At 36.8% G+C, this 25666-nt stretch overlaps 1 protein-coding gene across 1 annotated transcript; it reads left to right on the top strand.

Moving 5' to 3' along the window:
• Nucleotides 1-11041: 11041 nt before the first annotated feature.
• colec10 (collectin sub-family member 10 (C-type lectin)) lies at nt 11042-25092 on the top strand. The gene is made up of 7 exons (XM_028470540.1): nt 11042-11144; nt 16478-16549; nt 19698-19769; nt 22681-22734; nt 22976-23071; nt 23836-24041; nt 24862-25092. The coding sequence occupies exons 1-7, from the start codon at nt 11045-11047 to the stop codon at nt 25090-25092; spliced, it is 831 nt and encodes a 276-aa protein (XP_028326341.1). The 5' UTR covers nt 11042-11044.
• The last annotated feature ends 574 nt before the right edge of the window (nt 25093-25666 follow it).

Here is a 25666-nt window from a genome sequence, read left to right as displayed (position 1 = left end):
AGTGGACGTCAGTGTAGTACTTCGTCTTTATGGCGGGCTATGAAAGGGGCAATGATGGATAACAATTCCGCGTGTTGCTTATGATGATGTCTTGTGTGATTGGTGGAGTCTGGGTCCATTGCTCTTTCCTGGAATTTTTCTTATACATCCCCAAAAACCAGACTCCCCTTAAACTGTTAGGGAGGAGTGGCAACGATGCAGGGCAAAGTTCTTTATTTACAGTTTGTTCTAAATCCCTACAATAACCAGCAGTCAGGAACTTAGCTTGAAAATGTAGGTTTTATTCTTAAGATGTGGGCATCTAACTTTTGTTGGTATGGTCAGGTGCCAACTGGGATAAAAACCTGAACTCTACTCATGATTAACTTATCTAGTAATCAATGAGCTTTACTTACCACACACTGCAGTGACGTGCTGTGACCACTAGGGCTGGGAAGGCACGTTGCAAATCTAGACCACCAATGACAATTTCATATGTTTCTGCTGGCAAGTGTTAATTGAATTCAAATTTTCAATTTTATTTGTATAAAGCAATTTCCAACAAAGTCATCTCAATGCGCTTATCAAAATATAAAATTCATAATAAGAAAGAAAAAACCCAACAAGATCCACTTCCATCTAACAAAATCAACATCATAAACACCATTAAAGAAACAAACAATTAATTAATATAGCCTCCATACTCTCCCAACAAGATATATCTCATGACACGGCAGCGCATCCATTGTTTGTGTTAGAAACACAGAGAAAATGACAACGATCACTCAGAACAGCCTCAGTGAGGAGCATCCACAAAGCCAATCCTTCCTTTCACTGTAGAAAGTACCAACAATGTTCTGACCTTACCTTTGCTGAAGCTCTGGTAGCTCAGGTGTTGGTCTCCCATCTTTTAAAAGCTGTCGTTTTTCCTCAAAAAAAGTTTCTCTTATCTCTGGCGCTGTCATCCTGACTGTGGTATTATCCCACCCACTAGCTAGAGAACGTAGCAGCAGCGGTCACATGGCATCAATTTACTAATGTACTGTGAACTTAGGTATAGCATTTAGCATAGCGAGGTTACGTCCAAAGGCAGCTCTCTACGCTGCCTTTGGACGTAAATGGTTTTCATCTTGGGGACCTGACTGCGCATGCGCAAACACGTAAAAACATGCAATGTGAACGGAGGCAGAGCTGCAACGTACCTTTGGGAGGGGGCGTGACCTCCCTCTGCCTTACAACGGAGTAAAAAAAAAAAAAAGACTGTGCAGCTGTTCCAGGAAATAGCGCTGTTTAGTAATTTGGGCTATGAAACACACAAAATGCTGACACTTTCAAACTTATAGGTACTGTAGGCTATTGGAAATGAAAAATAAATAATTTATAATTAAAACAATGAATCAAAATATCAGTTCACCCTTGGGTAGGCACTGCCTACCTTGCCTACCCTGACGGCACGTCACTGACACACTGTGACAACCATGTGGATAACTTGGATGGATTGATGTTAGAATTCATTTTCATACAGTAACACATGCATTCATGTATGTATTTTAAAATCAAAATATTACAGTGTCTTTCAGTGCTTAAAATGTTTTTCGTTTAGTTTTTTGGTTTAGCTACAGATCATTGATGCTTGTGCTTCTCCCTGGTTGTTCATTGTTGAGCTGATTTATTATTATTTTTTGCCAGAGAATTAAATGTTGATGTTGAATTATTCAGAGCAAAGTAATTGTGGAAATGAATTTGAAATTTGTTGTTTCCCGACAATGAAATGAACTGATCTGTGCTTTCTACTCCAAACCACTTTTGATGAAATTAGATAGTTGCAGTGAATCGAACTTGAAACCTATTAATCGTGTTTCCAAAACAATCATTAACTACAATATTGAAGGGATTCGATAAAATACACATTGTAATCCAACACCGAGTATTTCTGGGAAGCGCCTTCATCAAATTCCTTAAAATGAAATTGTAGTGTGACACCGAAAGAAGATAGAAATTGTACAAAATGTGTTTTTCTTGGAAAGGATAATGTTCAGTTCCCTCATAAAATGTGAGACTAGTTTAATGTGCACAACACCAATATGCATGCAGGCTTCTGCAAAATAAATAAATCAAATAAAGAAATAAGACAAAATGCTCTAATGATCTCTAGTCTTCGGCGATGAAGTGATTCCTGTAATAACCCATCTTGATATCTTAATCCCTCAGTCGTCTGTTATGCTCGTACTGTTAAGTACAACCTAAATCCCTATAATGTAATTAGGTCTGCTCATAGATTTCTTATTTTTAACATTTGCTGTTCTTTAACAGATAATCTATATTCTTAATGTTATTATGAATGTTATATCATGTAAAGCACATTGAGTTGCCTTGAGTATGAAATGCGCTATACAAATAAATTTGCCTTGCCTTGCCTTGCCTTAAGATACTGATATTTTGCATTTTTGTGTTTTTGTCTATTAGTTACTATGTAAAAATTGTTTCCCAATGTTTAGGTGTAGTTCAGACACACGACCAATGAATTTAAGATTAGACAAATATTTTGGAGAAGAAGGATTTCCTGCAACCACAGGTCTGGGTGTTGAATACTTGTATCCTTGAGTGCTATGCAAGGCTGCAAGTATAGTCATGAGAAATAGTAAGACTCCAAATGTGGTTTTCTCAACACCCATCTGACTCACTTATAAGCACCAATAATTACAAATGACAATTTGTGGTTTGCAGTTTAATATCTTATCCATTGTTGAATGGAGAGTGAGAAAGGATATTGTGCAATTGATCTTCACCATGAATTGTGTCCTAAATCGTGGAAGGGTGTGTTAGCAGGGCTCTGTAACTTTATTGTGATCATAATTTGATTAAAGGATTCAGATATTCTTAGGTGGATAATTGGAGCAGTGTCTGTGTGTACTGTAGTAATAGGTGCAGTTGCTACACTGTTTAACGTCAAGGAGGAGAAAATTATTTAATGCTCTGATTTGTTACTGGAAGAGCTGCTTCCTGTAATCTAGAAACCACCTTAAATCCATTGTAGAAGAGACAGAGACGTGCACAGCCTAGATCTTAGAACTTGTTTTGACAACAAAAAAGAAAAGAAAAAAAAAAAGAGGCAGACATATTGGGTGTGTTTTAGTCTAAAAATAGATGCTACTTTGACTTCTTCAAATGCAATTATTTTCTAGTTTACACATACAGTCGGAAAAAGGATGCATCTAAAAACATGATTATAAAACATGCTGTAAAACTCTTCAACTTGAGTTGGTAAAAATGTCGGCTTTTAGTATAGCTGCTTTTGCCTGGTTCTAGTATAAAATAAAGTACAGGTAGACATTAAACATTTAGGATCCAGATTTAGCTGAAATGTCATACAAGTGCATTTTTTCATTTAATATTTGCCCATTGAAAATGTTAAATGGACGTACAAGTACATACAATTAAGACAGTGTTGAACACTGCAATGCCCATCAGGCTATTATACAAGTTTAAATATTGAATAAATCCAATAGTGACTATACTCTATGGGATAAATAAGCACCCCACGAGTCACTACAACAACTCCTTTTCTATGGTGTTGTTGTCATTGAATTGTTCAGCAATCTCATTGAACATCAGTACCTGCCACTCATCAGAAGCGTTTCCTAAAACCAAAGACAAGGCTCTGAAAGCTAAAAAATGGGCACAGATGTAAACCTTGTAAGATTCCGTTAAATTTTGGAAGGGATCCAGATCAAGCCCTGGGGTGGACACTTGGGTCCTTTCTGTGTGGAGTTTGTATGTTCTCCCAGAGCTTGCATGGGTTTTCTGATTAAATCGACTCTGGGAACATCAAAGTTTTTAGTCTGTGCATAAATCCTCCTTGAGGTTAAGGGTTTGGTCACCCCCCTTTTCAGGCTGCAGGTCATTTTGTTAAAAAACTGTGTTATTTTTGACTTTCATTGAGTTTGATTCCAGCACTGACCTTTTCCTGCCTTTTCTAGTTAGAAGGTGTATAGATATTGTCTTTCAGTACTTCTCCTACAGATGTTTCTACTTCTGTCAAAATGATGGATAAGCCATCAAATCCATAACCATGAATAATTCATTTTGCAAGGAATTCTCAGGATATTTGCCAGCTTTTATCCAGACATGCACAAATCGCACAAGCTTTTTATTCAAGGGCTGGTGAAGGATTTATTGTCTGGCCTGACTTATTCACACATGTTAACTTTTTTGCACTTTGGTACATATGATAAATCACTGCCTTTTGAAAGTTACAGACTTTGCCAGACCCTACCCTACATTGAAGCGCCCAACAAACACAACCTAATAAATGTTCTTTTTTTTCAACATTTCAAATTTATGATTTACAGTCCGCATAAACAGGACTGAATCATAACATAATCTGATCGCTCGAGCGAACATGGGCTCGTCTGTAAAAGGTCGCATTTTCTGGTTCAATAAACGGAAAGAGATTCAAATTCTGATGTAGCTGGTTATGATTTACAGTCCACATAAACAGGACTGAATCATAACATAATCTAACCACTAGAGCAGACATGGGCTCGTCTGTGAACGGTTGCATTTACAGACCTTGGAGTCGCTGTTAGCTTACCAATAAACGGGAAGAGATTTGTCACTTTTACAAAAAGTGTTGACCAGGCCACTGGGAGTGAGGCCCAAGGCCAAAGCAGGCTGACTTGATAATACTGTATCTTGTTTTTCTGCAGTCAGTGCCTTCTCCTCGCCCTTCGGTCTTCTCTATTTCAGGTGCTGTGAAGCTGATGATGGCTGTTCCTGATCTGTGGTTCACAGCTCAACTAGTCTGGGACCCTCTGATGTTCTATATCTCTATCCTGTCCTGTTGGTCCTTCTGTTCACTAACCCCAACCAGTCACAGCAGATGGCTGCCACCTCTGAACCTGGTTCTGCTGGAGATTTCTTCCTGTTAAAAGGGAGTTGTTTCTTCCCACTGTCGCTAAATGCTTCTTCATGTGGATCTTGTTGGGTTTTTTCTTTCTTATTGTGAATTTTATATTTTGATAAGCGTATTGAGATGACTTTGTTGTAAATTGCGCTATACAAATAAAGTTGAATTGAATTGAACTTTCACCTAGCTTGGTTATAAAATCTCTAAAGGGTCATTAGGATGGTAAAGCCATACAGTATATGACCTCTGCTGCTTATGTGGTTATAGTTTGTCTTGCTAACGTCGTGTTTGTTATCCGAAAGTTTACTTTTACAGGCTAAAAAAAAATGAAAATAAAAGTATTGTCATTGTTCCAGTGCAAATTATTTTTTCAAATGAAATATTTTTAATGCATTTGTATTTTTTTAATATGAATGTCTTCTAATATACAAGATAAATAGATGAATTGACTTAAGTTATATAGCACTTTTTATACCAACGGAGTAGTCCCAAAGCGCTTCACAAGATCAACATATTCAGCCGTTCACACAGCGATAGGACAGAGCTGCCATGCCATTGGGAGCAACTGAGGTTTCACTGTTTTACCCAATACTCACACATAGACAGGTATAGCCTTGGGTTCAAACCCCCAACTTCTCCATCAGAAGACGACCCCTCTACCACCTCATCCACAGCCACTAGAAAAAAACTAATCAATTAGCGGGTTTGTGTCTCACCTATGGCTGTGGATTAGATGTTATGTATATGTTTAGGCCTCTCATTTGACCAAAAGTTCAAGGTTTGCTAAATGGATGAGCTCATTGTGCTGAATTTGCTGTTGACTGGTGTGTCATTGACTCACATGTGGGCAAATTAAGTTACAAATTCTCTCTTAAACCCCAAGTGGTCCTTCCAACTTGGATCATCGTAGTGGAGAAAACAGGGTTGTTTAGTGGTTACCACTGTGGAGTCAACCCTCAATCCAGGAGTGTGAATCACATTACTAATTAGAGAACACAATCCAAACCATATGTAAATGATTAGCCGTCAGAATAGCAGGGTTGTTTCTATGTGTGTGAGCATGACTCTGTGTGTTAGCCAGGGTGAACGTGTGTGGCACACATGCTCTCATAGTCAAAGGAATGTTGCACTTTCCAATACAAAATGAGTGTGATGATTAATAGCAAGAGCAAAAACAAGCCACTGGTAAAAGCAGTAAGACATATACTGTAGTTTAGTGGCTCGTGGCTAATTGTTTCAGTTTCCAAGCGTCAAACTTAGCGTTTCTCTTGTGTCAAAATTCTCAAAGAAGTGTTTCCGAGGAAGACGAGCTGCTGTTTCAGAAAACAGTGCCAGACAAATTTAACATACTGCAAAACAGCAGGTAAAAATAACACAGCAGAATGTTTAGCACTAGGCATGCATGATTGGAAAACAGTTGGCAGGAGAATAGAAGGGTTAGTGTTAGGCTAATGTTTTCAATGAGCCCAGAAATTGTTTTCCTTTTTCTTCTGAGTCTCATTTTACAAGAAAAAACAAAACGGAAAAAACAAACAAAAAAAAAACCCCAACAAGTCATTAGCATGTCACCAATTTAAATTTCCCCCACAAATGTTTCTGCAACACATGGATACAAAAACAACACTCTAAAAAACATTCATAACATTGTAGCTTACATACTCTTCCCTTGTGGTTAGCATCACTGTGTCTGGAGCATTATAGTGGCTCTCCTTGCCAGAGCATACAACTCTCAGCATAAACTAATTCCACTGAAAAATGGACAAACAGATAAAGACACAGAAAAATGTAAGATATGTGCCAACAATGCTGAAGCCAAAAAAAACTGCAGTCAAGCTCTGTCACACTTATCAACAGTGAGAAGCTATTTTTTTTCCGAAATGATAAGTTATTTAAACTGTTCTTTAAAGATAAGCCTCAAAATATACAACATTTGACATGCAATTATTAACATCAAAAGCATATAACGGAGGTAATTGTAAAAAATTACTCCGCACAGAGAAACGTTTGCAGCCAATGCAGCGTATAGTTGTTTACTAAGGGGAAATGCAAACTAGCATAAAGGCAACAACTTATTTAACTCTGCTTGTTAAAGTTGCAGCAACTTAATAATAAAGACATTGGCAAATTAGGTTCCCCTGAGAACAACTGTGCACTTCAGCTTGATCTGTATTGTTTTGTATTTTTTTTTTTTTTTTTTTTTAAGGATTTTTTTGGCTCTAGTGGCCTTTATATGACAGTTGCTTGACAGGAAGGGGGTGAGAGAGAGCAGAGAATGACACGCAGGAAAGGGTCCCAGGCCGGGAATCGAACCTGGACCTGCTGCAGGTGAGGAACTACAGCCTCCGTACATGGGGCGGGCGCTCAACCCACTGAGCTACACACCACGCCATTGTTCTGTATTTTAATAAGATCAATAAGATCTATATCCTTCAATTGACTTTTATCTGGTGGATTTTAAAACATTTCTTGTTGGCTAATTTTTTAATAAGGGGATGCCTATGTGAGCAAAGACATACTCAGTCACACCCCTTTCTTTTCCTGAGCCCTTGTGTCGATCTGTGATCCTTGCTCTGCATCTTGTCCTTGTACAAACTTCAGTTGCTCTCATTAATTGTACTAGTACAGTGTCCGTCAGAAGTATGCATTCATGTGGGCGCTTCAGTAGAGTTAATTATGGCCAAATGAGTATGTGTTTGAAGGTTGGATGTACAAAGAGGTGTACATACTCTGTACTCTGTAGTGTTATAAAGAGTTTATTTGCGGGTGCAAAATAAAACAGCGTGTGCGATTTCCCTGGTTCAATTCTATGGGACATGAGCATGATAAATGTGTTTGTTGTTTTTTTTTACTCACTTTTATATTTTTTTGTTTGGTGTATTTTTCTGTAATGTATGTTTTTTGGAGTCATTATGTGTATTTGTGTATCTTTCTGTTGGGCTTTTGTGCATTTTTTGTATAATTATAGTTTTTTGTTGCCATTGTAGTGTGATTCTTGAGTCATTTTGTGTATTTTTTGTATAAATATTTAGTTTTCTGTATTTTTAATCATTTTCATATTTTTTTGCATTTTTCTGTAATGTATGTTTTTTGGAGTTATGTGTATTTTTTTTTCATCTTTCAGTTGTCTTTTTGTGCATTTTTTTGTATAATTGTTTTTGGTTGCTAGTAAAGTGCCCGTCGAAAGTATGTATTCATATAGTGGGAGCTTAAGTAGAGTTGTCAATTATGGCCAAATGAGTATGTGTTTGAAGGTTGGATGTACAAAGAGGCGTACGTACTCTGAACTCTGTGTTATAAAGGTGTACATTTGTGGGTACAAAGTAAAATAGTGTGTGTGAATTCCCTGGTTTAATTCTATGAGACATGAACATGATAAATGTGTTTGTTGTTTTATTTTCACTCACTTTTATATTTTTTTGTTTGGTGTATTTTTCTGTAATGTATGATTTTTGGAGTCATGTGTATTTGTGTATCTTTCTGTTGTGTTTTTGTGCATTTTTTGTATAAATGTATGTCATAAATATATAAAAAAAAATTTTACTCATTTTCATATTTTTTGTAATGTATGTTTTTTGGAGTCATTATGTGTATTTTTGTATCTTTCTGTTGTGTTTTTTTATAATCATAATTTTTTGTTATTGTAGTGCGATTCTGTTGTCATTTTGTGTATTTTTTGGATAAATATTTAATTTTGTGTATTTTTATGCATTTCTGTTGTAATTGCGTGTACTTTTTGTATAAATATTGTTTACTTTTTTGTTTTATTTTACACATTTAGGATATTTTTATTATAAATACTGTGTGTGTATGTGTGTGCGTGTGTGTGTGTGGACACATGCACGCACACATACCATCCTGAAATTAGAGTATAGATGCTGTCATTATCCACTTCACACCTCTCATCCTTACATCAGTCCTCTTTCTGACACTGAATCTGTCAATGCAATATGAGAATATTAATTTCCTTTTTTTCCCCTTGTGTGTTTTGTGGGTGTGTGTTTTCTTCAGCATGTGTACGTACACTGTATCTGCTGTGTTGTGTTTGCTTAAATTCTAACCTTTCCGACCAAATGTTTTGCCAGCAGGAAGATGTGATAAAATGTAAAAGGAGATGAGAGTAAAATATGATGAACTTGTCAACAGGAGTTACTCCTCAGATACTGCTTGTGTAATTACACACTGCACTCCAGTGTTCATTTTAATCATATACTGTATACTTGTCACAGTTTTTCCCACTTTTCTTTGGTAATACTTTTTGCCAACAACAGAAATAAACTGAAACTAGATCAACTGCGTTTTGCAATAAAAGTGCAATTGAGGATGCATTAGCTGATGCTTTCGGGGTCAGTATAACCCCTCGGTGTCAGTATAACTCCTTAGAGTCAGTATAACCCCTCGCAGTCAGTATAACCTCTCCCTGTCAGTATAACCCTTAGGTGTCAGAATTCACCTTGGAGTCATATTAATAATGCTGGTCTATAACTTTAAAGGGGACATATCATGCTAAATCCACTTTTTTAGCCCTTAAATGCATTTTGTTGTATATTTAGAGTGTTTAGAAGTACAGAAAAGTTCAAATTAGTCTCTTCAGGTGCTCCGTTGATATCTTTATATTCTGTTCATATTTTTCATTCTGTTTCAATTTTTCTATTCTCTATTACATTTTTTGAACAATAACGTCACAGTATTTGCAGCGGAACTGCGAAATTAGGACTCCAGGTCCAACACGTCGAGCAATCCCCCATTTTTATTTCTCGTTTTTATTTTTACTGTAAATAATGCTAAAAAGTGTGATGATAAGACGTCCCTGTCATTGTTTTATTAGCATTAGCAGTTTCACCGTCTTCATATGTTAGCGCTGTGTGCTCGTTTTAGATCCTTGATGATATGGCCTACGTGATTTAATTTAAGTCTAAAGTTTTCATTAGTCATTTCATTTTGCCGTTTTTTTGTCTCCGAAAAGACTGTATTAAATGCATTTTGTGACGTTAGCTTGGCGCTAGCGTTAGCTCGGTGCTTGTGTTAGCTCACTTGTTAGGGTCCTGCAGATTCATCATCTTCATTTTCATCTCGCTCCGCCGGGTCCGACTCTGGCTCAAACATGTAAGGCTGGATGGACAAGTCTTCTGTTGTTGACATTTTGTAAATAACCTCTGGATAAAAAGTTTATGTGCAGCTACATAGCCGTATCTCTTCTATCAAACTGCAAAAATGGCTGAACGGGGTGGAGTTGAACCAAGTGTCACCTCTGCAACCTGGAGAGGGGGCGGGGTTTGAAGGGTCTCATTTGCATTTAAAGAGACCGCACCAAAACAAGTTGCTCTTAGAAGCACATCAGAAAAGGGGTAGAAAAGGGGCCTGTGGAGCTATAATAATGAGGAATTCAGACCCAAGCATTGCAGTTCCGCTTTATATAGACCACAACTGTATGATTTATATGTAAAAAAGGAAGCACTTAAATGCATGATATGTCTCCTTTAAATTTTTGTTTTAGTTTACTAAACCCTTACTTGATTTACATAATCACATTACTGTAAGTCAGACGATGACTAAATCAAATCTAAAACAAGGTATTTTTTCAATAATAAGACAAAAGCAAATGTGAATTTGCAGTCTCAGCTTACAAGTAAACAGCTGCACACTATTATACAAAATTATAAAATTAAATACGTGTGTGTGTGCATGTGTGTTTGTTTTGCTGAATTTACTCTTCAAAAAATTTAAGTCTGACCAATAACTTTATTGTTCCCACACTGAACCAACCAAAAGTAAGAACCAAGTAACAAGTAATTGTTTATGAACAATGATGAGTACTTTGCATAATAGATCTCACAATGTCCTTGTAAAGACTTTCCTGTTCAGTGCAAATTTCTACTTTCCTCTTTATCACCATGAATTTTGCATCTATTGAACTAATGAACAACAGATACAAAGGAATTCAGAACTCTGGAGAGTGTTGTTTGACAGCCGGACAATTAACTGATAACTCTATAAACAAGTGTGTGCGCGCGAGCGTGTGTGTGCGTGTGTGTGCCTTCTTTAAATTATTTGCAGTATGCATGTCCATTGAACTCCAGTTTAGGCTTGCTGGAGGCGGGTGTTTCCCAGGCTAAACTGGAATCCTGAATTTTCCTCTAACTGTGTGATGGTCTGAAGATGGTGCATCTATTCTTGATTTGTATGCTCATGATTTTGTTCAGCAGTTTATTGGGATCTCCTGAAGTCTGCACCAATTCTCTCATACCTGGAGCTAAAGGTAAAATATATCTGTTTGTGTGATAATAGAAGTCATTTATCTTTTAAGATCGATGTTTTATTTCACACTATTGTGTTTTTTTTGTCTAATATTGATGATATGAAGGTGTTTAAACATTTGTCCCCAAAGAAATGGTCGTAAACTGTTGAGTAGGTATCTCTAAGTTTCACAAACATTTGTAGAGTAAATTAATGGCATCAAGTTTGAGGATTTAACTGATGATAAATCTACCAAACATTAAATGTCCTGCAGTTTACAAGCACACTGTCTGCTACCCTGGAGTCTTTTTGGAGGGAATGCCTCACTGTGTGATTTCTCTTTTATGACATTAAGTAGCTCCTTCTCCTGCTGATTCAGACAGACATGTCTAGTAAAAACCATAGTTAAGCAATTGCTTCATTTTTTTCAGCCTCATTTAAGCAACTTGTTAAACAGTGATTTGCAAGTTCCCCTCATGGATAAAAGTTGCATTTACAGAAACTGTACCTACTTCTCAAAGCTGCAGTAATACAAAAGTCAAAAGATGAATGGACACAGTTGGACACGTCAGAAACTTTAACACTATTTGGGGTTTTTTTTTTCCCCTCAAATTTTCTCTCAACAAGAAAGAATCACTGTGAAAATGTTTGTTTCGACAGCTGCCACAAAAATGAACTGATTATTTATACAAAACTCATCCAGATAGACGTGACGATACAGTCAGTCTGTGAATATTTGTGTAGGAGCTGGGCTTGCATATTTCCTAGCCTCTTATACCAAAAGAAATGTTCTCTTATTTATTTGAAAAAGGATTCATTACATTTCCTGGTACCTCTGAAACAACGTTTTTCAAAACAGTTTCACAAGAACATCATATTCTATTAAGTAGAACATGAGGAGCTATTCTTGTATTACGAATAAATGAGGATTAAATGAGTAGTTAATTCAACCTTGACCAAGGACAGCAGAATACCGTGTAATCACAATTACAAAGCCTGTTAGTGTTTAGTTTTAATCCTGCACATTGAGGATGATAGGTCCAACCCAGCAGTGAATCTTTTATCTATGATTGAAAGCTTTGATTATAAACAACATGTTTCAGGCCCCACCCACAGTAAGGGCCACACCCTGGACCTGGTGTTCTCTCTTGGTCTCATGTTGCCAATGTGTGTGTCGAGGACGTGATCATAGACGCATTTCATTTGATCTAAATGTGCCCTCCGAGCCTAGGTCTGCCTTCAGAAGGGCAAAGAAGAGGATCATTACAGAGTCCACGGCTGACAATTTTCGTGCCTTGTTTGACCATCATGCTTTACTAGAATTAACCAATGTGGATACATTCTTGGATTCTTTAAACACACAATGTACCACGATCTTGGACCGAGTTGCTCCCTTTAAAGCCAGTAATGTTGCCCTGTAGAGCCATGTCCCTGGATAAATGAAAGTATTTTGAACTTAAGGAGACTGTACCGGAAAACTGAGCACTTCTGGAAATCTACCAAACTCGAGGTCCACAGGCTGCATCTTAGAGACCTTATCTCCTCCCTGAATGATCTAATTAAAGACACAAGACCAAAATATTTTAACCAGTTGGTAGCTTCTAACAAGGGAAATCCGAAGGTGCTATTTGACACTATAAATTCTTTGGTGTCCAGTACCCTACCTGCTACCTCCGTGCCTTGTAACGCAAATAGCAATGACTTTATGAACTGTTTTCTCGATAAGATCAGAGACACTAAAGGTAAAATCCAAGCACCCTCTTGCTGTGGCCCAGTCATTGCTGAACCGCCCCCACAAGTCTGGATGGGATTTGAGCCAGTGTCATTGGAAGACATCGCTGCACTTACAGCTAAAATGAGTCCCACCTCGAGCTTGGTTGATGTTCTCCCCTCTAAGCTTTTTGTAAACATTGTTGATTTGATTGGGCCATAAGTCACCAAAAGGTGCAATCTGTCTCTTTCTGCTGTGGTGTTTCCCAGCTTCTTTAAACATGCAGTGGTAGAACAAAGGCTAAAGAAACCCAGTCTGGACAGCTCAGAACTTAAGAACTTTCGGTCAATATCAAAGCTCCATTTCTTGGCGAAAAACTCTGGAAGAGGTGGTAGCAATACAACTGATATCTTTCGTTGAGCATCACAACATCTACGACAGGTTTCAGTCAGAGTTTCAAAAGCACCACTCAAGATAATTGCTGACAGCAGTCCTCTTTGTCTTGTTACCAAAGACAATCACCTCCATCTTCTCATGATTTAGTTGAAGAAAGTTTTAACTCATCCAGCAGCTTACTTTTTGTAAGCAGTCACACAACACCTCTATGGGACCATAGTCACCTGGGTTCAGTGATAGATATAGTTGTGTGTCATCTGCGTTGCTCTGTTAATCAACCTTACAGTTGTGTAAAATGTGTCCTAAAGGAAGCATATAAAGGCTAAACAGAAGGGGTCCAAGAACAGAGCCCTGAGGAACCCCACAGGACATTGGTAATCTGATTCAAAGTTTCCAATGCTTACAAAATAACTTCGCTCCTCCAAGTATGACTTAAACCATTGCATTACTTTTCCATTTATTCCATCCCATGTTTGTAATCTGTGCAACAAAATTGTATGGTCTTTAGTGTCAAATGCAGCACTTAGAGCCAATAGAATGAGAACAAAACTTTTCCTGAATCAGTGTTCAACCTTATGTCATTGATCACTTTGATCAGAGCAGTTTCAGTGCTGTGATGAGAACAAAAGCATGACTGAAATTTATAAAATAGTTTGTTGAATGTTAAAAATTGACTCGGTTGAAGACCACCTTTTCAATGATCTTGGTCATGAATGGAAGGTCGCTGATTGATTTATAGTTAGCCAATATAAAGGCATCCAGTGTTCTATTTTTTAACAGAGGTTTTACAGCAGCTACTTTCAGAGATTTTGGTACAGTGCCTGATTGGAATGAGCAGTTAATTATCTGACACAAATCAGTGACAATTGACTTTACAACAGTTTTAAAGAAGTTTGAGGGTATTGTGCCAAGGCAACACGTTGATGGATTCAGCAGCTGAATAGTTTCCTCTATTGTTTTTGGGTTCACTTTAACATTGTATTTGACTCATCCCTCAGTGGTTGCAGCTGTTCAAGCTTTTTGTTATTTTGCTGGTTTGTACTGATGTTTGATCTTATTCATTGTATTTTTTCATTGAATTATACAGCAAATTCATTGTATTTTCCAGTTGACAGTAATTCAAGGGCTATCTGATCTGGAGGGGTTGTGAGCTTTTCAAATACAGAAAACAATGTGCGAGAGTTGTTGACATTTTTAGCAATATATTGCTGCCTCACTTTTGAAGCCATTATTTAATGAAAGCAGGCTTATTTTGTACAGTTATAGATGAATTTGGAGTTTTGTTGATCTCCATTTACGCTCAGCTCTTCTACAATCAGATTTCAAATTCTGCATTATCTCAGTACTCCTCCAAGGTGTTTTCTGTGTTTGGTTTTCTCTTAGTTTTGATTGGAGCCAATACATCTATGACATTACAGACTTGTATTAAACTCATCCAAAGGTTTATCAACTGTCTCAGCACTCAAGGTTGGTGTCATCTCTATGGCTTCCATAAACTGTTCACATGTGCTGTCATTTATGTACCTTTTCTTTAAACACACAGAAGTAGGGGGAATAGATGTATGATGAAATGATCAGATAGAGCTAAGTCTCTTACATCAACAGCAGATATATCAACACCTTTGGAGATAATCAGATCCAAAGTGTGACCTTGAGTGTGTGTCGGACAAGTCACATGTTGTATAAGACCAAAAGTGTCCCTTAAAGCATATAGTGCATACAAATGAGAGCAATTCAGCAAACTCATCCATGAATTCGCTACAATATTTGGAGGGTCAATAAATGACTAAAAACAGAACTCTCGAATCACCCTTCAGTAAAAACGACATATATTCAAAGGAGATTAACTCACCAAACGTTATTTCTTTCCAATGACATAGTGATTTAAAGATAGCAGCAACTCCAACACCTTTCCTGCAAGTACGACACTTATTTGAAATAAATAATGTCTTGTGGTGCACTTTCATTGAGAATAGTATTACTGACACCATCATTCAACCACGTTTCATGAAGAAGTAAAAAGTCCAAGTGATGCGTCAAAATAATATCATTAAAGAGATCTAACGTTAAGAAGAGCTAATTTTAAAGACTTTACTGGAGACACCGGTGAACTCTTTGGATGACATGTTTAGTAGTCACATTTTTATCTCTATTAAGCTTTTTGTTTGTTTCTCTTTAATTTAACAACTTTACCTGTGTTACCTGTCACCACAGGAATTAGAGAAGCTGCATTAACTCCATAAGGCCCTGACTTTTTCTGGTTGTAACTAAAAATAGAGGTATTGCAGTCCGGACCCAGCAAACAGTACGTTCAAAACTCTGCAGCGAGACTCTTAACCCGCACCAGCAGGAGAGACCATATTACTCCTGTTCTGAAGTCTCTCCATTGGCTCCCTGTTGCCTTCAGAATTAATTTTAAAATTATTGTCCTGACGTTCAAGGCGCTTCACGGACAGTCTCCAGATTATATAACTAATCTGATCCAGCCCTACACTTCAGCTCAGAGTCTGAGGTCTTCAGGCCAAAACCTGCTAATGGTTCCTCGAACCTGTTACAAAACCAGAGGAGACAGGTCCTTTAAAGCCGTTGCGCCCTGTCTCTGGAATGAACTTCCTCTGTCCTTGCGTTCCCTTGACTCTGTGGAGACATTTAAAAAGCAGCTTAAGACTTCCTTTTTCAAACAGTCTTTCTAGATCCCAGAGCTGGTTTTATGATTGTGCTTTTTATTGTTTTGAATTTCATTCTGTTCACTGTAAAGCACTTTGTGACGTCTGTCTGTGAAAAGCACTATATAAATAAAGTTTACTTACTTAACATAGCCCAGGTTTAACCCCATAAAACATTTAAAAAGCAGTGTGTGCACAGAAACACTTGGCAATATCTCACTAACTTCTTCAATCCTTGTGAGATAATAAGAACAGTCACAGTGTAAACGTAAATGAGTATTTAAAAATGTTAAAATAAAACAGAATTGAATAAGCTGAAAAAATTAAATTGTCTGCCAAGGGTTCAGAATTCCCCCTCATCAGATTTGTGCTTCATTTTTGAAAGTCACTTTTTATTTAGGATGCAGGCTTGGTAAATCACAAATATTACTATTAATTTTACAGACCACAAATTAAAAAAAAAATTTTTGAACCAGGTAAATATTTTGAATTTGTGTATATTTTGGTACCTTTCAAACCCGTCAATACACATGCTTTCACTTTTTATCAAAGAGCATGGTCTAATTTATTCATTAATTACAGGTGACCAAGGTCAATGTGGAGAAGAGGGTGATGAAGGAAAACTGGGGAAAAGTGGACCTCCAGGGCTTCCAGGTAAAAAAAAGATATTTTCAATTATTAAACATTTGATTCATAGATTCACATTTACATTGTCACAGCGACTCAATGGCCTGTAACACTCGCTGTACCTGGAGTACCACTGTGCAGCTATTTGGCCCAATGGTAGGCTGTGCTTTTAGCTGTATTAGACAAACAAACCGAGTGAAATGTATTTACTAACTTCTACACACAGTAGTCCTGAATGTTTGCAGACATTTATTATTTCTAAAGATGGAAAAAAAAAAAAGAAAAAAGCTTATTCAAAAAATATGGATACTGAGGGCCACAATATACATATTTTTGACAAGTTTAATCAAAATGATTGATTTATTAGGAGCACAGAAAATAGATTTTCTTTATAAAACCATTATTGGTCAGTGCAAACGGAATAAAATAATAATAATAATAATAATAATAATAAAAACAATAGCTTCACAATACCAAGTGTGTCCAAGTGAAAGGGCTGTATATTTACATTGAAGATATGTGTATGTGTGTACACATATCTGCAGCTATTCACACACAGTCTAACCTTAATGGATTTTGCTCAAAGATAATATTGTCATTGTGGGTGTTGCTGCTTTTTGAACAAAGTAAGGCCACTGGTTACTATGACTGACTCCAGCCTTTGCTCCTGACAGACTATTTTCCTTAACCAAACAGATTTCTCCTCTGTGACTGACGGACACACTGACAAAAAGTACCGTGTTTACGCGATGAAAGCAGAAGCAGTAATTCCTGCTGAAAAAGCAACAGGACGCATTTGCTCCGCCATATGTTTTCCAACAGAGCTGGTAGACAACCTGGTTTACACAAAGAACCAACTCTTATTTACCAAAGGAACACAAGCACGAAGACGCAAACTGTCAACGTACACCATGTTGGGGTCAATTACAATTTTAATTTAATTTTCTTTAATCAATGTTCAATTACAACTCAGTTATGATTGCATTGACCAGCATTTTTTCCAATTACAATTAAAATTACAATGACCATTTTTCTCCTGAAAGTCAATACAAATTACGCAAAATACTAAAGTTAAATTAAATTTAATCACAATTACTAGTCTGTGTTAGCTTTCTATTAGCATCTCTTATGATAACGGGTTGGTTTCAATCCATGTCTTAAATCAGCTGTAAAATACACTAAAAAATATGATTTATCATGCAATTTGTTTTCCATCTCTTGGTTATTTTGTTAGGCTTCCTAATCGATGAAAATATTAGTATTAATGTTTTTTGTGTGGGCGTCTGAGCCTTTTTTCTGTCAGTATACCCCACAATTTAAGTTATTAAGGTAAACTTGATATGAAATATGTTTTAATATTTGTTAACTACATATGTATAAGCCATATAACTGTAACATGGTTCCCCAGGTTTGTGTTTGATTAAATTGTAATTGACAGTTTTTTATAGAATTTTCATGCCAATTACAATTACAAAGTCAATTATCTGAACTCAGTTTTTTTTTTTTTTCAATTACAATTACAATTGTGATTGTGTCATACTTTTGTCTCGCGAAGCTTTATTTTTTTCATTTGGGGCGAACACAATAGCGCTCTCATTAGTCTAAGTGATGGTCAAATACCAGAAATGGTAAACATATTTCCAAAGGAAAAATCATATTCTCATCGACCAGTATTAACTTCCCAACAAGTATTCACCATTTCACCCACAGTAATTTTTGGAGGCTTTTTTAATGCGTGTGAATGGATACAGAGGTCGAGAATGCAGTTTATTTATTTTTTTAATGATGATTTTGTAACTGTTACACGTCAGCTGGTCAGAACATTCCCTTTCCTAATTTATCCTGTTTTAGAGGAAACAGTTGCTTAATTTTGGCCTGTTAAAAGGGAATAAATGACTGTAAATGCTTCATTGGCCAACAAAAATGTTCTGTTGCCCAAAGTTCATTAATGTCAACGTGAGCTGGATTTGAGCGAGTATTGTTGTCTTAAAGAAAACTGCCACAGGAGAGGAGGTTTTAGCATTATGAACAGGTTTTATTTATTTATTAATTCATTTTTAAAAAGGAAATGGAAAATCTAGGTCCTATGCTTTTTAATATGCTGTTTTTTTCCAACGTTTTTATTTTTTTTACTTTTACAATGCAAGCTTAATAGTCTGGAACCTTTCTATTGTAAGAGTTTTTATCAAAGCTGGGAAAGTTGTGTTCCCAAGTTTCCAGTGAAAAGCCCAGCCTTTATCCTCTTTATCCTTCAGCAGCTGGGGAATTCAGACGTTAAACAGACTTGGGGGTTTGACCATTAAGTGAGAGAGTGCTGTGATAGGAAGAACTGTTATCTAGTGTTTTAGATAGACGGTTTAACTGGCAAGCGTAAGAACAGCCAAAACAATAATCTGATTTTAGAGTCTACAGAGTTGATCACAATGAACTAAATTCAAAGTGCTGTGAAAACATTTGTGAGGGCACTTCTCAGCCATTGCAGATAAATTCCCCTAAAATAGCAAAACCAAAAAACATTCCCAAAGTATCAGACCATATAATAATCCAAATGATCTCACGCCTTCTTCCTTTCACAGAGTGTGTGAAACTGCAAATCCCTCTGAAGGCAATCGACGTCACTTAGTATTTCCACTACCATCAATTTCAACTTGAATAGATTCCTGAGGAAAATCTCATTTTAGGTCTGGCACATGGCCTAGCTGTCTGTTCTCCATCTTTCCCACACAAACATGCAGCACATGTAGATGCAGACACACACTGACACATGCAGGCACATGGACTTTCCATCCACACTGATGTTTGTGACCTTGCACGTTCACTTTGACCTTTGACACTTTCTAAAGTCGATGATGGATAAAGCTGCAACACAATTGATGAATAAGGAGTTTCCAAACAAGGGGTGTGATACATTTTTGTCTACATGTTATTAAGATTTGCACCCTCAACCTCTCCCTGGGTGCTTTTGTGACCTTGTGACAGTCTAAACAAATACAAGAGATATCAACTTGAATGGTTTTTTATATAGGACGCTCATTGTTTGTCTATCTCTGTGTGGTCGTGGACGGATGGCCGCACTGAACAGGATGGATGAATGATCATAGCTCAAACTACTGTCTGCTTCAATGAATCACCTCTTCTCCTTCATCTTGTTCTTACGGGTTCCAACCTTCCACAGGAGAACCAGGAGATTCTGGTGCCAAAGGAGAAACAGGCCCAATGGGGAAGATGGGGCCTGCTGGAGACAGAGGTTTGAATGAGACGTTTACAATCCCAAAGGTCCAACACAGTGTAGCTGAAATAGATCTAATAAGAGCTCAAACCTCGGCCAAGCGCCAAATATCCTCTAGGACAGATATTGGCAGTTAGCTGGATCAGTGATCCTGATTCTGGTTCCATGATCATTCACACTTTAAAGGCTTGGAATAAATGTATAGCCCCTATAATAACAATACATAGGTTTAAATGGTTATCCCCATTTTTTTCAGAAAAATTACAATGAAATGCGCAATCGCACAATCCTGATCGGATCCCGATAAACTCAGTAGGGTGAGAAACCAAACCGACTGTAATTGATAGATGAAGATCGATCATTACAAACAAAGATATAAATTTATGACATTTTGCCAGAGATAGGGATTTTTCAAGTTTTATTTCTTTTTTTTTATCAACAGAATCAGCACATTGATCAAAATCCCCTCCAAAATGTAATGGAATCCTAATGTTTAATTTTTTTACTGCTGATTTTAATGTTCTTAAACTGTTTATTTTTTTCTGTGGCATTTGTTTATTCGTGTAAAGCACATTGAATTGCCTTGTGTATAAAATGTGCTATACAAATACATTTGCCTTGCCTTCCATGTAAAGTCAATCTTTGGTTAAAATTTTGTGTAACACTTAACTTGACATTTTGTACATAACGCTGACACCACGCTGTCATTATTATGGCATGACACCTGTCATTAGCATGAATAAGGTGTCATGAAGGCTGTCAATAAGTGTCATTCCCAAATCCTTACCCTAACCCCTAACCCTTAACCCCACTGGATCTCGCCACCTAACCCAAGAAATGCCAACATAGCTCCAAAGGTGTCGTAATTCAGCCTTCGTGACACCTTTTCATGCTAATGACAGATAAAGACAGTGTAATGTCAGCCTTATACCGTATGTATAAAACTTCAAGTAAAGTGTTATCAAATTTGGTCAAAATCCATTCACTACTTTTGACGTAATCCTGCCAACAGACAAACAGGTGGAGGTAATAAACACACTCACTGAAGCTGCCTGTCCTCCTTATTCTTTTGATTGTGCTATACAGTATAACAAGTCATTTCAATACCTTGTCTACACTAGTGATAAAAAAAAAATCAAGTGTGACAATAAGGAAACCTCACAGGCTAAGGTATTGTATCCCAAATGAAGGAAAATTCAAAAAGGCCAGCATGATGTCATATATGGTTCTATTGCCATCAAATTTCTATTTAAACTTTAATGATCTGCCCTCTTTCCCAAACACTCACTTTCCTCTGTATTTATCATTTTTAAACACTTACGGGAAAGTGTTTCTACCTCAGCTGCTGCAGACAAAGACGTAAGCTCACAATAATGGATTTTTTTTTTTTTTTTATTCTTCCTTTGAGCCTGTGGCCTCGAATAAAACCAAAGAACAAATTAAGTCAGATGTGAAAATTCCTTCATAACACACACACACTCACGCACTCACACACACACACACACAAATAAGGGGATTTGTGTAAGAAAAAGTCTTTGTTGAACTTGTAACTAAAGCTGATCAGATTGTGCAGATACAGTATGTACTGTATATGTTCTCATAGTTCTGCATTCTAAACCAGGTCTTTGTGATGTTTGTACTTCTGTCCACTTCCCCAAAATGTTCAACTGCCAGATAGGGTTTTTCTTCACAGCAAAGTCAAAACTCAAGAGGGCATTTTTGACACTTATCCTGTGTTACATTTAAGCACTCATGATACAAATCAACAACATGTGGAGTGACAGTAATATACTGTCTAGGGGTGTCCCGATCCGATAGGGATGTTGGATATCGGTCCGATATTAGCCAGAAAATGAATCTCGGATTTTATCAGACTGCATCTAAAATCACCGATAAAAGCGCTCCGAAAAAAATGTTCCGCTCCAGCACATTTTATTCATAGGTGACTGTGGTTTACTCTCCAACAAAGTTTTTATTCAATTGTAGAATACTGTAGATATTATGTTGAAGGTTAAAATGTAACGAAATGTAACCAATTGGTTAATAACGAATGTTTCAGTTTTTCTCATACCTACTATTGCTGACTATTGTTCTCTGTTTGAGTAACATCACATGAACAAGCCTTTTCTAACATTCCACACTACAAAATAAGTCATCAAAGTATGTATGATCCGTGCTGGATCGTATCAGATCAATATCGGTATCGGCCGATACGCAAGGCCGCAATATCAGTATCGTATCGGAGGTGAAAAACTTGTATCGCAACATCTCTAATACTGTGTGCAAGATTAGGTCCCTTAAAAACAAAAGAAATATGTAGTTCTCAAGCTACAGGTCAATTAGTACGGTGACTGAGAAGAAACACATTTACAAATACCACAACACATTTACAAATTATTGCAAAGATTTTAAAAATTCCACAACACATTTACAAATTATTGCAAAGATTTTAAAAATTCCACAACACATTTACAAATTATTGCAAAGATTTTAAAAATTCCACAACACATTTACAAATTATTAGCAATATACTTTGGATCAGCCACATGATCATGACACATCATTGAAAAGTACAAAACTATATTAGTGACCAACAAAGTACGACAATTAAAACATTCTGCAATAACTCTGACGCATGTTTTTCGCTCTGGCCAAAAAAATTTACATTTTATGTCAATTCTGAAATTCATTTTAATATCAGTTCATTTCATTGAGCCCATGGTTTGAGATGCCCAGAATAAACTTTGGCCTGAGTGTAGTTGTGTTCCAGCACAGTCAAAGTTAATGTGTCCAAATACTGACATCTAGTGGTAGTTTATTGTAAATGCATCAAATATCTTGATCGTGTGAACATCTTGTGATTATTAAATGGTATTTTAAGCTATCCTATATTTGGTTGAAGTCTAGTAATGTCTTTTACTTTCTGCAGGTGACAAAGGTGATACAGGTCAGAATGGACCAGGAGGTTTCAAGGGAAAAGCAGGTGAGTCCTGTTTGATCAATATAATGATTTAGTTTGGTGTTTGTTTTTAATTAAGCAGCTTTTCAACTGTAATCAAAGATGTTAATAAAGAAACATGATAAATGGTGTTTGTATCAAACATCATTGGGCCATATTACACAGATTACCCTGAATATCATGCCCATATGGGTACACTTAAACATAACATTTGTTTTTCATCAATTATGTACACTTTACAGCTAAATTCAGTCTTTTCAAATAGGCACAACATGCGACTGTGGGAGGTACAGGACGGTGGTTGGAATGCTGGATGTGAATATAGGCAAGCTGCGGAACGCTGTCAAGTTTATGAAGAATGGTAAAAACATGTTTTACATTCAAACATGACAGGTGAGGGGGTGGGAGGGCCACATACTAAACTCAGGTTGAGCTCTAATGTTTGGCTTTAGCTATTGACGTAATTGTACAGTCATGTGATATGGGAAAACATGTTTTTTGTCCCTCTTTTTATCATTTAACAACAACAATTAAAAAAAAGGTTTTTAATAAATGAAGTAGGATTTAAGTTCTGCAGATGTGAATCTATTCCTTTTTTGTGCCTTCATTGACCTTGATAGAACACAATTAAATGTTCTGACCTGGTAGTTTGTGTGTTTTTTACCAGTTTATCTGTCAAGTAGAATAGAACAAAGTTTATTGCCATATGCACATGCCAAAAAAGAAGAGGTAAAACGGAATTCTTGTGCCCAGAGTCAGATTAAATTAACAAATACAAACAACAACAAATCAGCCAAAACAGTATAAGTAAAGGTGCAAAAACAAGTAAAGGACATATACTCAACAAAAAGATGAATAAATATAACCTAAATTTAATTTACATATTGCACATAGGAGAGCGTGAGGTAAAATTGTCCAGCATGGGGGATTAATTTCTCAATGGAAGAGTACTGTGGTATCTGCCCTCTTTAATGTCCTGTGCCACAAGTCTGGCAGCAGCTGGGGGAAAAAATGAATTATGGAAAGTGTGTAGTTATGACTTAATAATTTACTTTTTAAAGCTTTATTACAATTATTGAAGGAAAGTTTTTGAATTCCTGTTACATTTTCACTGTTTCTCTGCAGTTGCATTGGGCTTGAGGGAGACTGAGGAGAGATATTACCTCCTGGTTAAAGAGCCCAAGAAGTTCAAAGAGGCTTCAATGAACTGCAAACTAAGAGGAGGATCCCTGGCCATGCCAAAAACTACACACACAAACCAACTCATGGCTGAATATGTCAGTCAGGCAGGACTGACCAGCGTGTACATAGGAGTGCAGGCACAAAGTACGGTAAGGCACGTGTTTCACATCTCAGGAAACTGTTATTTGGAAATCTACTGTACATAAATTTGAATTATATATGATTAACAAATAGGGATGTAACGATTAATCGTAAGGCAGTTGAAAATCGATTCATAGGTATCACGATTCACATCGATGCTGTGAAAATTGAATCGCAGTACTTTTTTTAACCAGCAGAGAGCGCTATCCAGAAGTGTTGGCAGCGGGCAGAATCTGCTAATACTTTCTTACTGGCCGCCTTCTACTTTTAAACATGTTCATTAATGATTCCTTACCCCTTTAGCACCAAAAAATATCTGTAATATTACGTGAATATCTGTAAAAGTCACATTTTTCTATTAGCTCTGTCTGCTAGCATAGCATCTCTTCTTCACTGCAAGATATCTGCATGCCAACCGGCCACTGGGTTACCAGCGCCCTCTGCTGGTCCAAAAAAAAAAAAATCTGACATTTTCATTTCAATACATTTTCAGTTGCACTTTTAAAAATAACTGTTATGCAGTTTTGCATTGTTTACTATAGAACCAGAATTTAGATTATTTCAATACTTCATTTGTATTATTCCTTTATTTATTTCATTCAAGATTTATTTTTATGTAAATTGCATTGTTTTGAATAGTTTATCAAGGGATTCTTTTGACAATGAAAAATTAAAGGAAAACAGTATAGTTTTTTATAGTTTTTTTGTAAAATAAATTGTGAGAGAATCATATCATGAACCCAGTATCGTGAATCGAATCGTATCGGGAGTTGAGTGAATCGTTCCATGCCTATTAACAAATGATTTTGCTGTGTGTCTTGTCCTCAGGATGGGAGGAGCAGTTATGTGTATGCAGATTCCAGCCCTGTGCAGGTGTGGGCAGCTCTAAACCCACAGGAGGAGCTCCATTCTCCATCTGCTCTCAACACAAGCTCCAGTTGTGTGGAGCTGCTCAGCACTGGGATGTGGGGCCACGTGGAGTGTGAAGTCACCATGTTCTTTGTCTGTGAGTTTGTAAAAAGTAGAGGGAGCGCAACAGATGTTTCGCCTTCATCCTGAGATTCCTTTACAGTCAGTGTAGTATTAATATATGTGTCACTGTTAATGGCACATACAAGGCATTTGACACTATATCAATGATGATTTAAAAAAAAAAAAAGAGTAATCAACTTTAAATAAACCATTCTCAATGACTTATCAAACCAAAAAGAAATATGATGTTACATCTGCATCATGTTTGCATTTATAACCAATTCATGAATTCTATTTTTATGCAAGCATTGTAAAAATGCACATCTGAATGCAACAACAAAAGTGATGTGGAAGCTAAATAAATCAGTGAATTCATGTTAACATTAATTTTTTGAATTTTTTTTTTTGGTTTGTTTGTTTTTTGCAAGGCTGCGCTTTTGTACAAGTTTTTACCCCTGAACCAATGACATCATCTGTACAAACTGACAGGATGCTTCTTTGCTAAAGCTGCTGCTCCCAAACCCATGAGTCCATAGTTTTAGTAATTCATTTTTCAAAAATGTTGGTGAAATGTTAAGGAAAAACCAGAAGTCACTGAAGTAAACCTTGATAACACTATCAATCTAACCGACCGGGCCTGTACTACAAAGCTGGATAGAAA

Source organism: Gouania willdenowi, chromosome 16 (genome assembly GCF_900634775.1).
Source record: "Gouania willdenowi chromosome 16, fGouWil2.1, whole genome shotgun sequence".
Taxonomy (NCBI): domain Eukaryota; kingdom Metazoa; phylum Chordata; class Actinopteri; order Blenniiformes; family Gobiesocidae; genus Gouania; species Gouania willdenowi.
Note: the sequence above shows the minus strand (reverse complement) of the source record. Positions and strands in the feature narration are given on the sequence as shown.

Bases quoted from the DNA above. Each gene is read 5' to 3' on its own strand.
- colec10 (XM_028470540.1), top strand. From the start codon at position 11,045: ATGGTGCATCTATTCTTGATTTGTATGCTCATGATTTTGTTCAGCAGT. The intron at 19,770-22,680 runs GTTTGAATGAGA...TACTTTCTGCAG, and splicing joins GGGGCCTGCTGGAGACAGAG to GTGACAAAGGTGATACAGGT. The intron at 22,735-22,975 runs GTGAGTCCTGTT...CTTTTCAAATAG, and splicing joins AGGTTTCAAGGGAAAAGCAG to GCACAACATGCGACTGTGGG.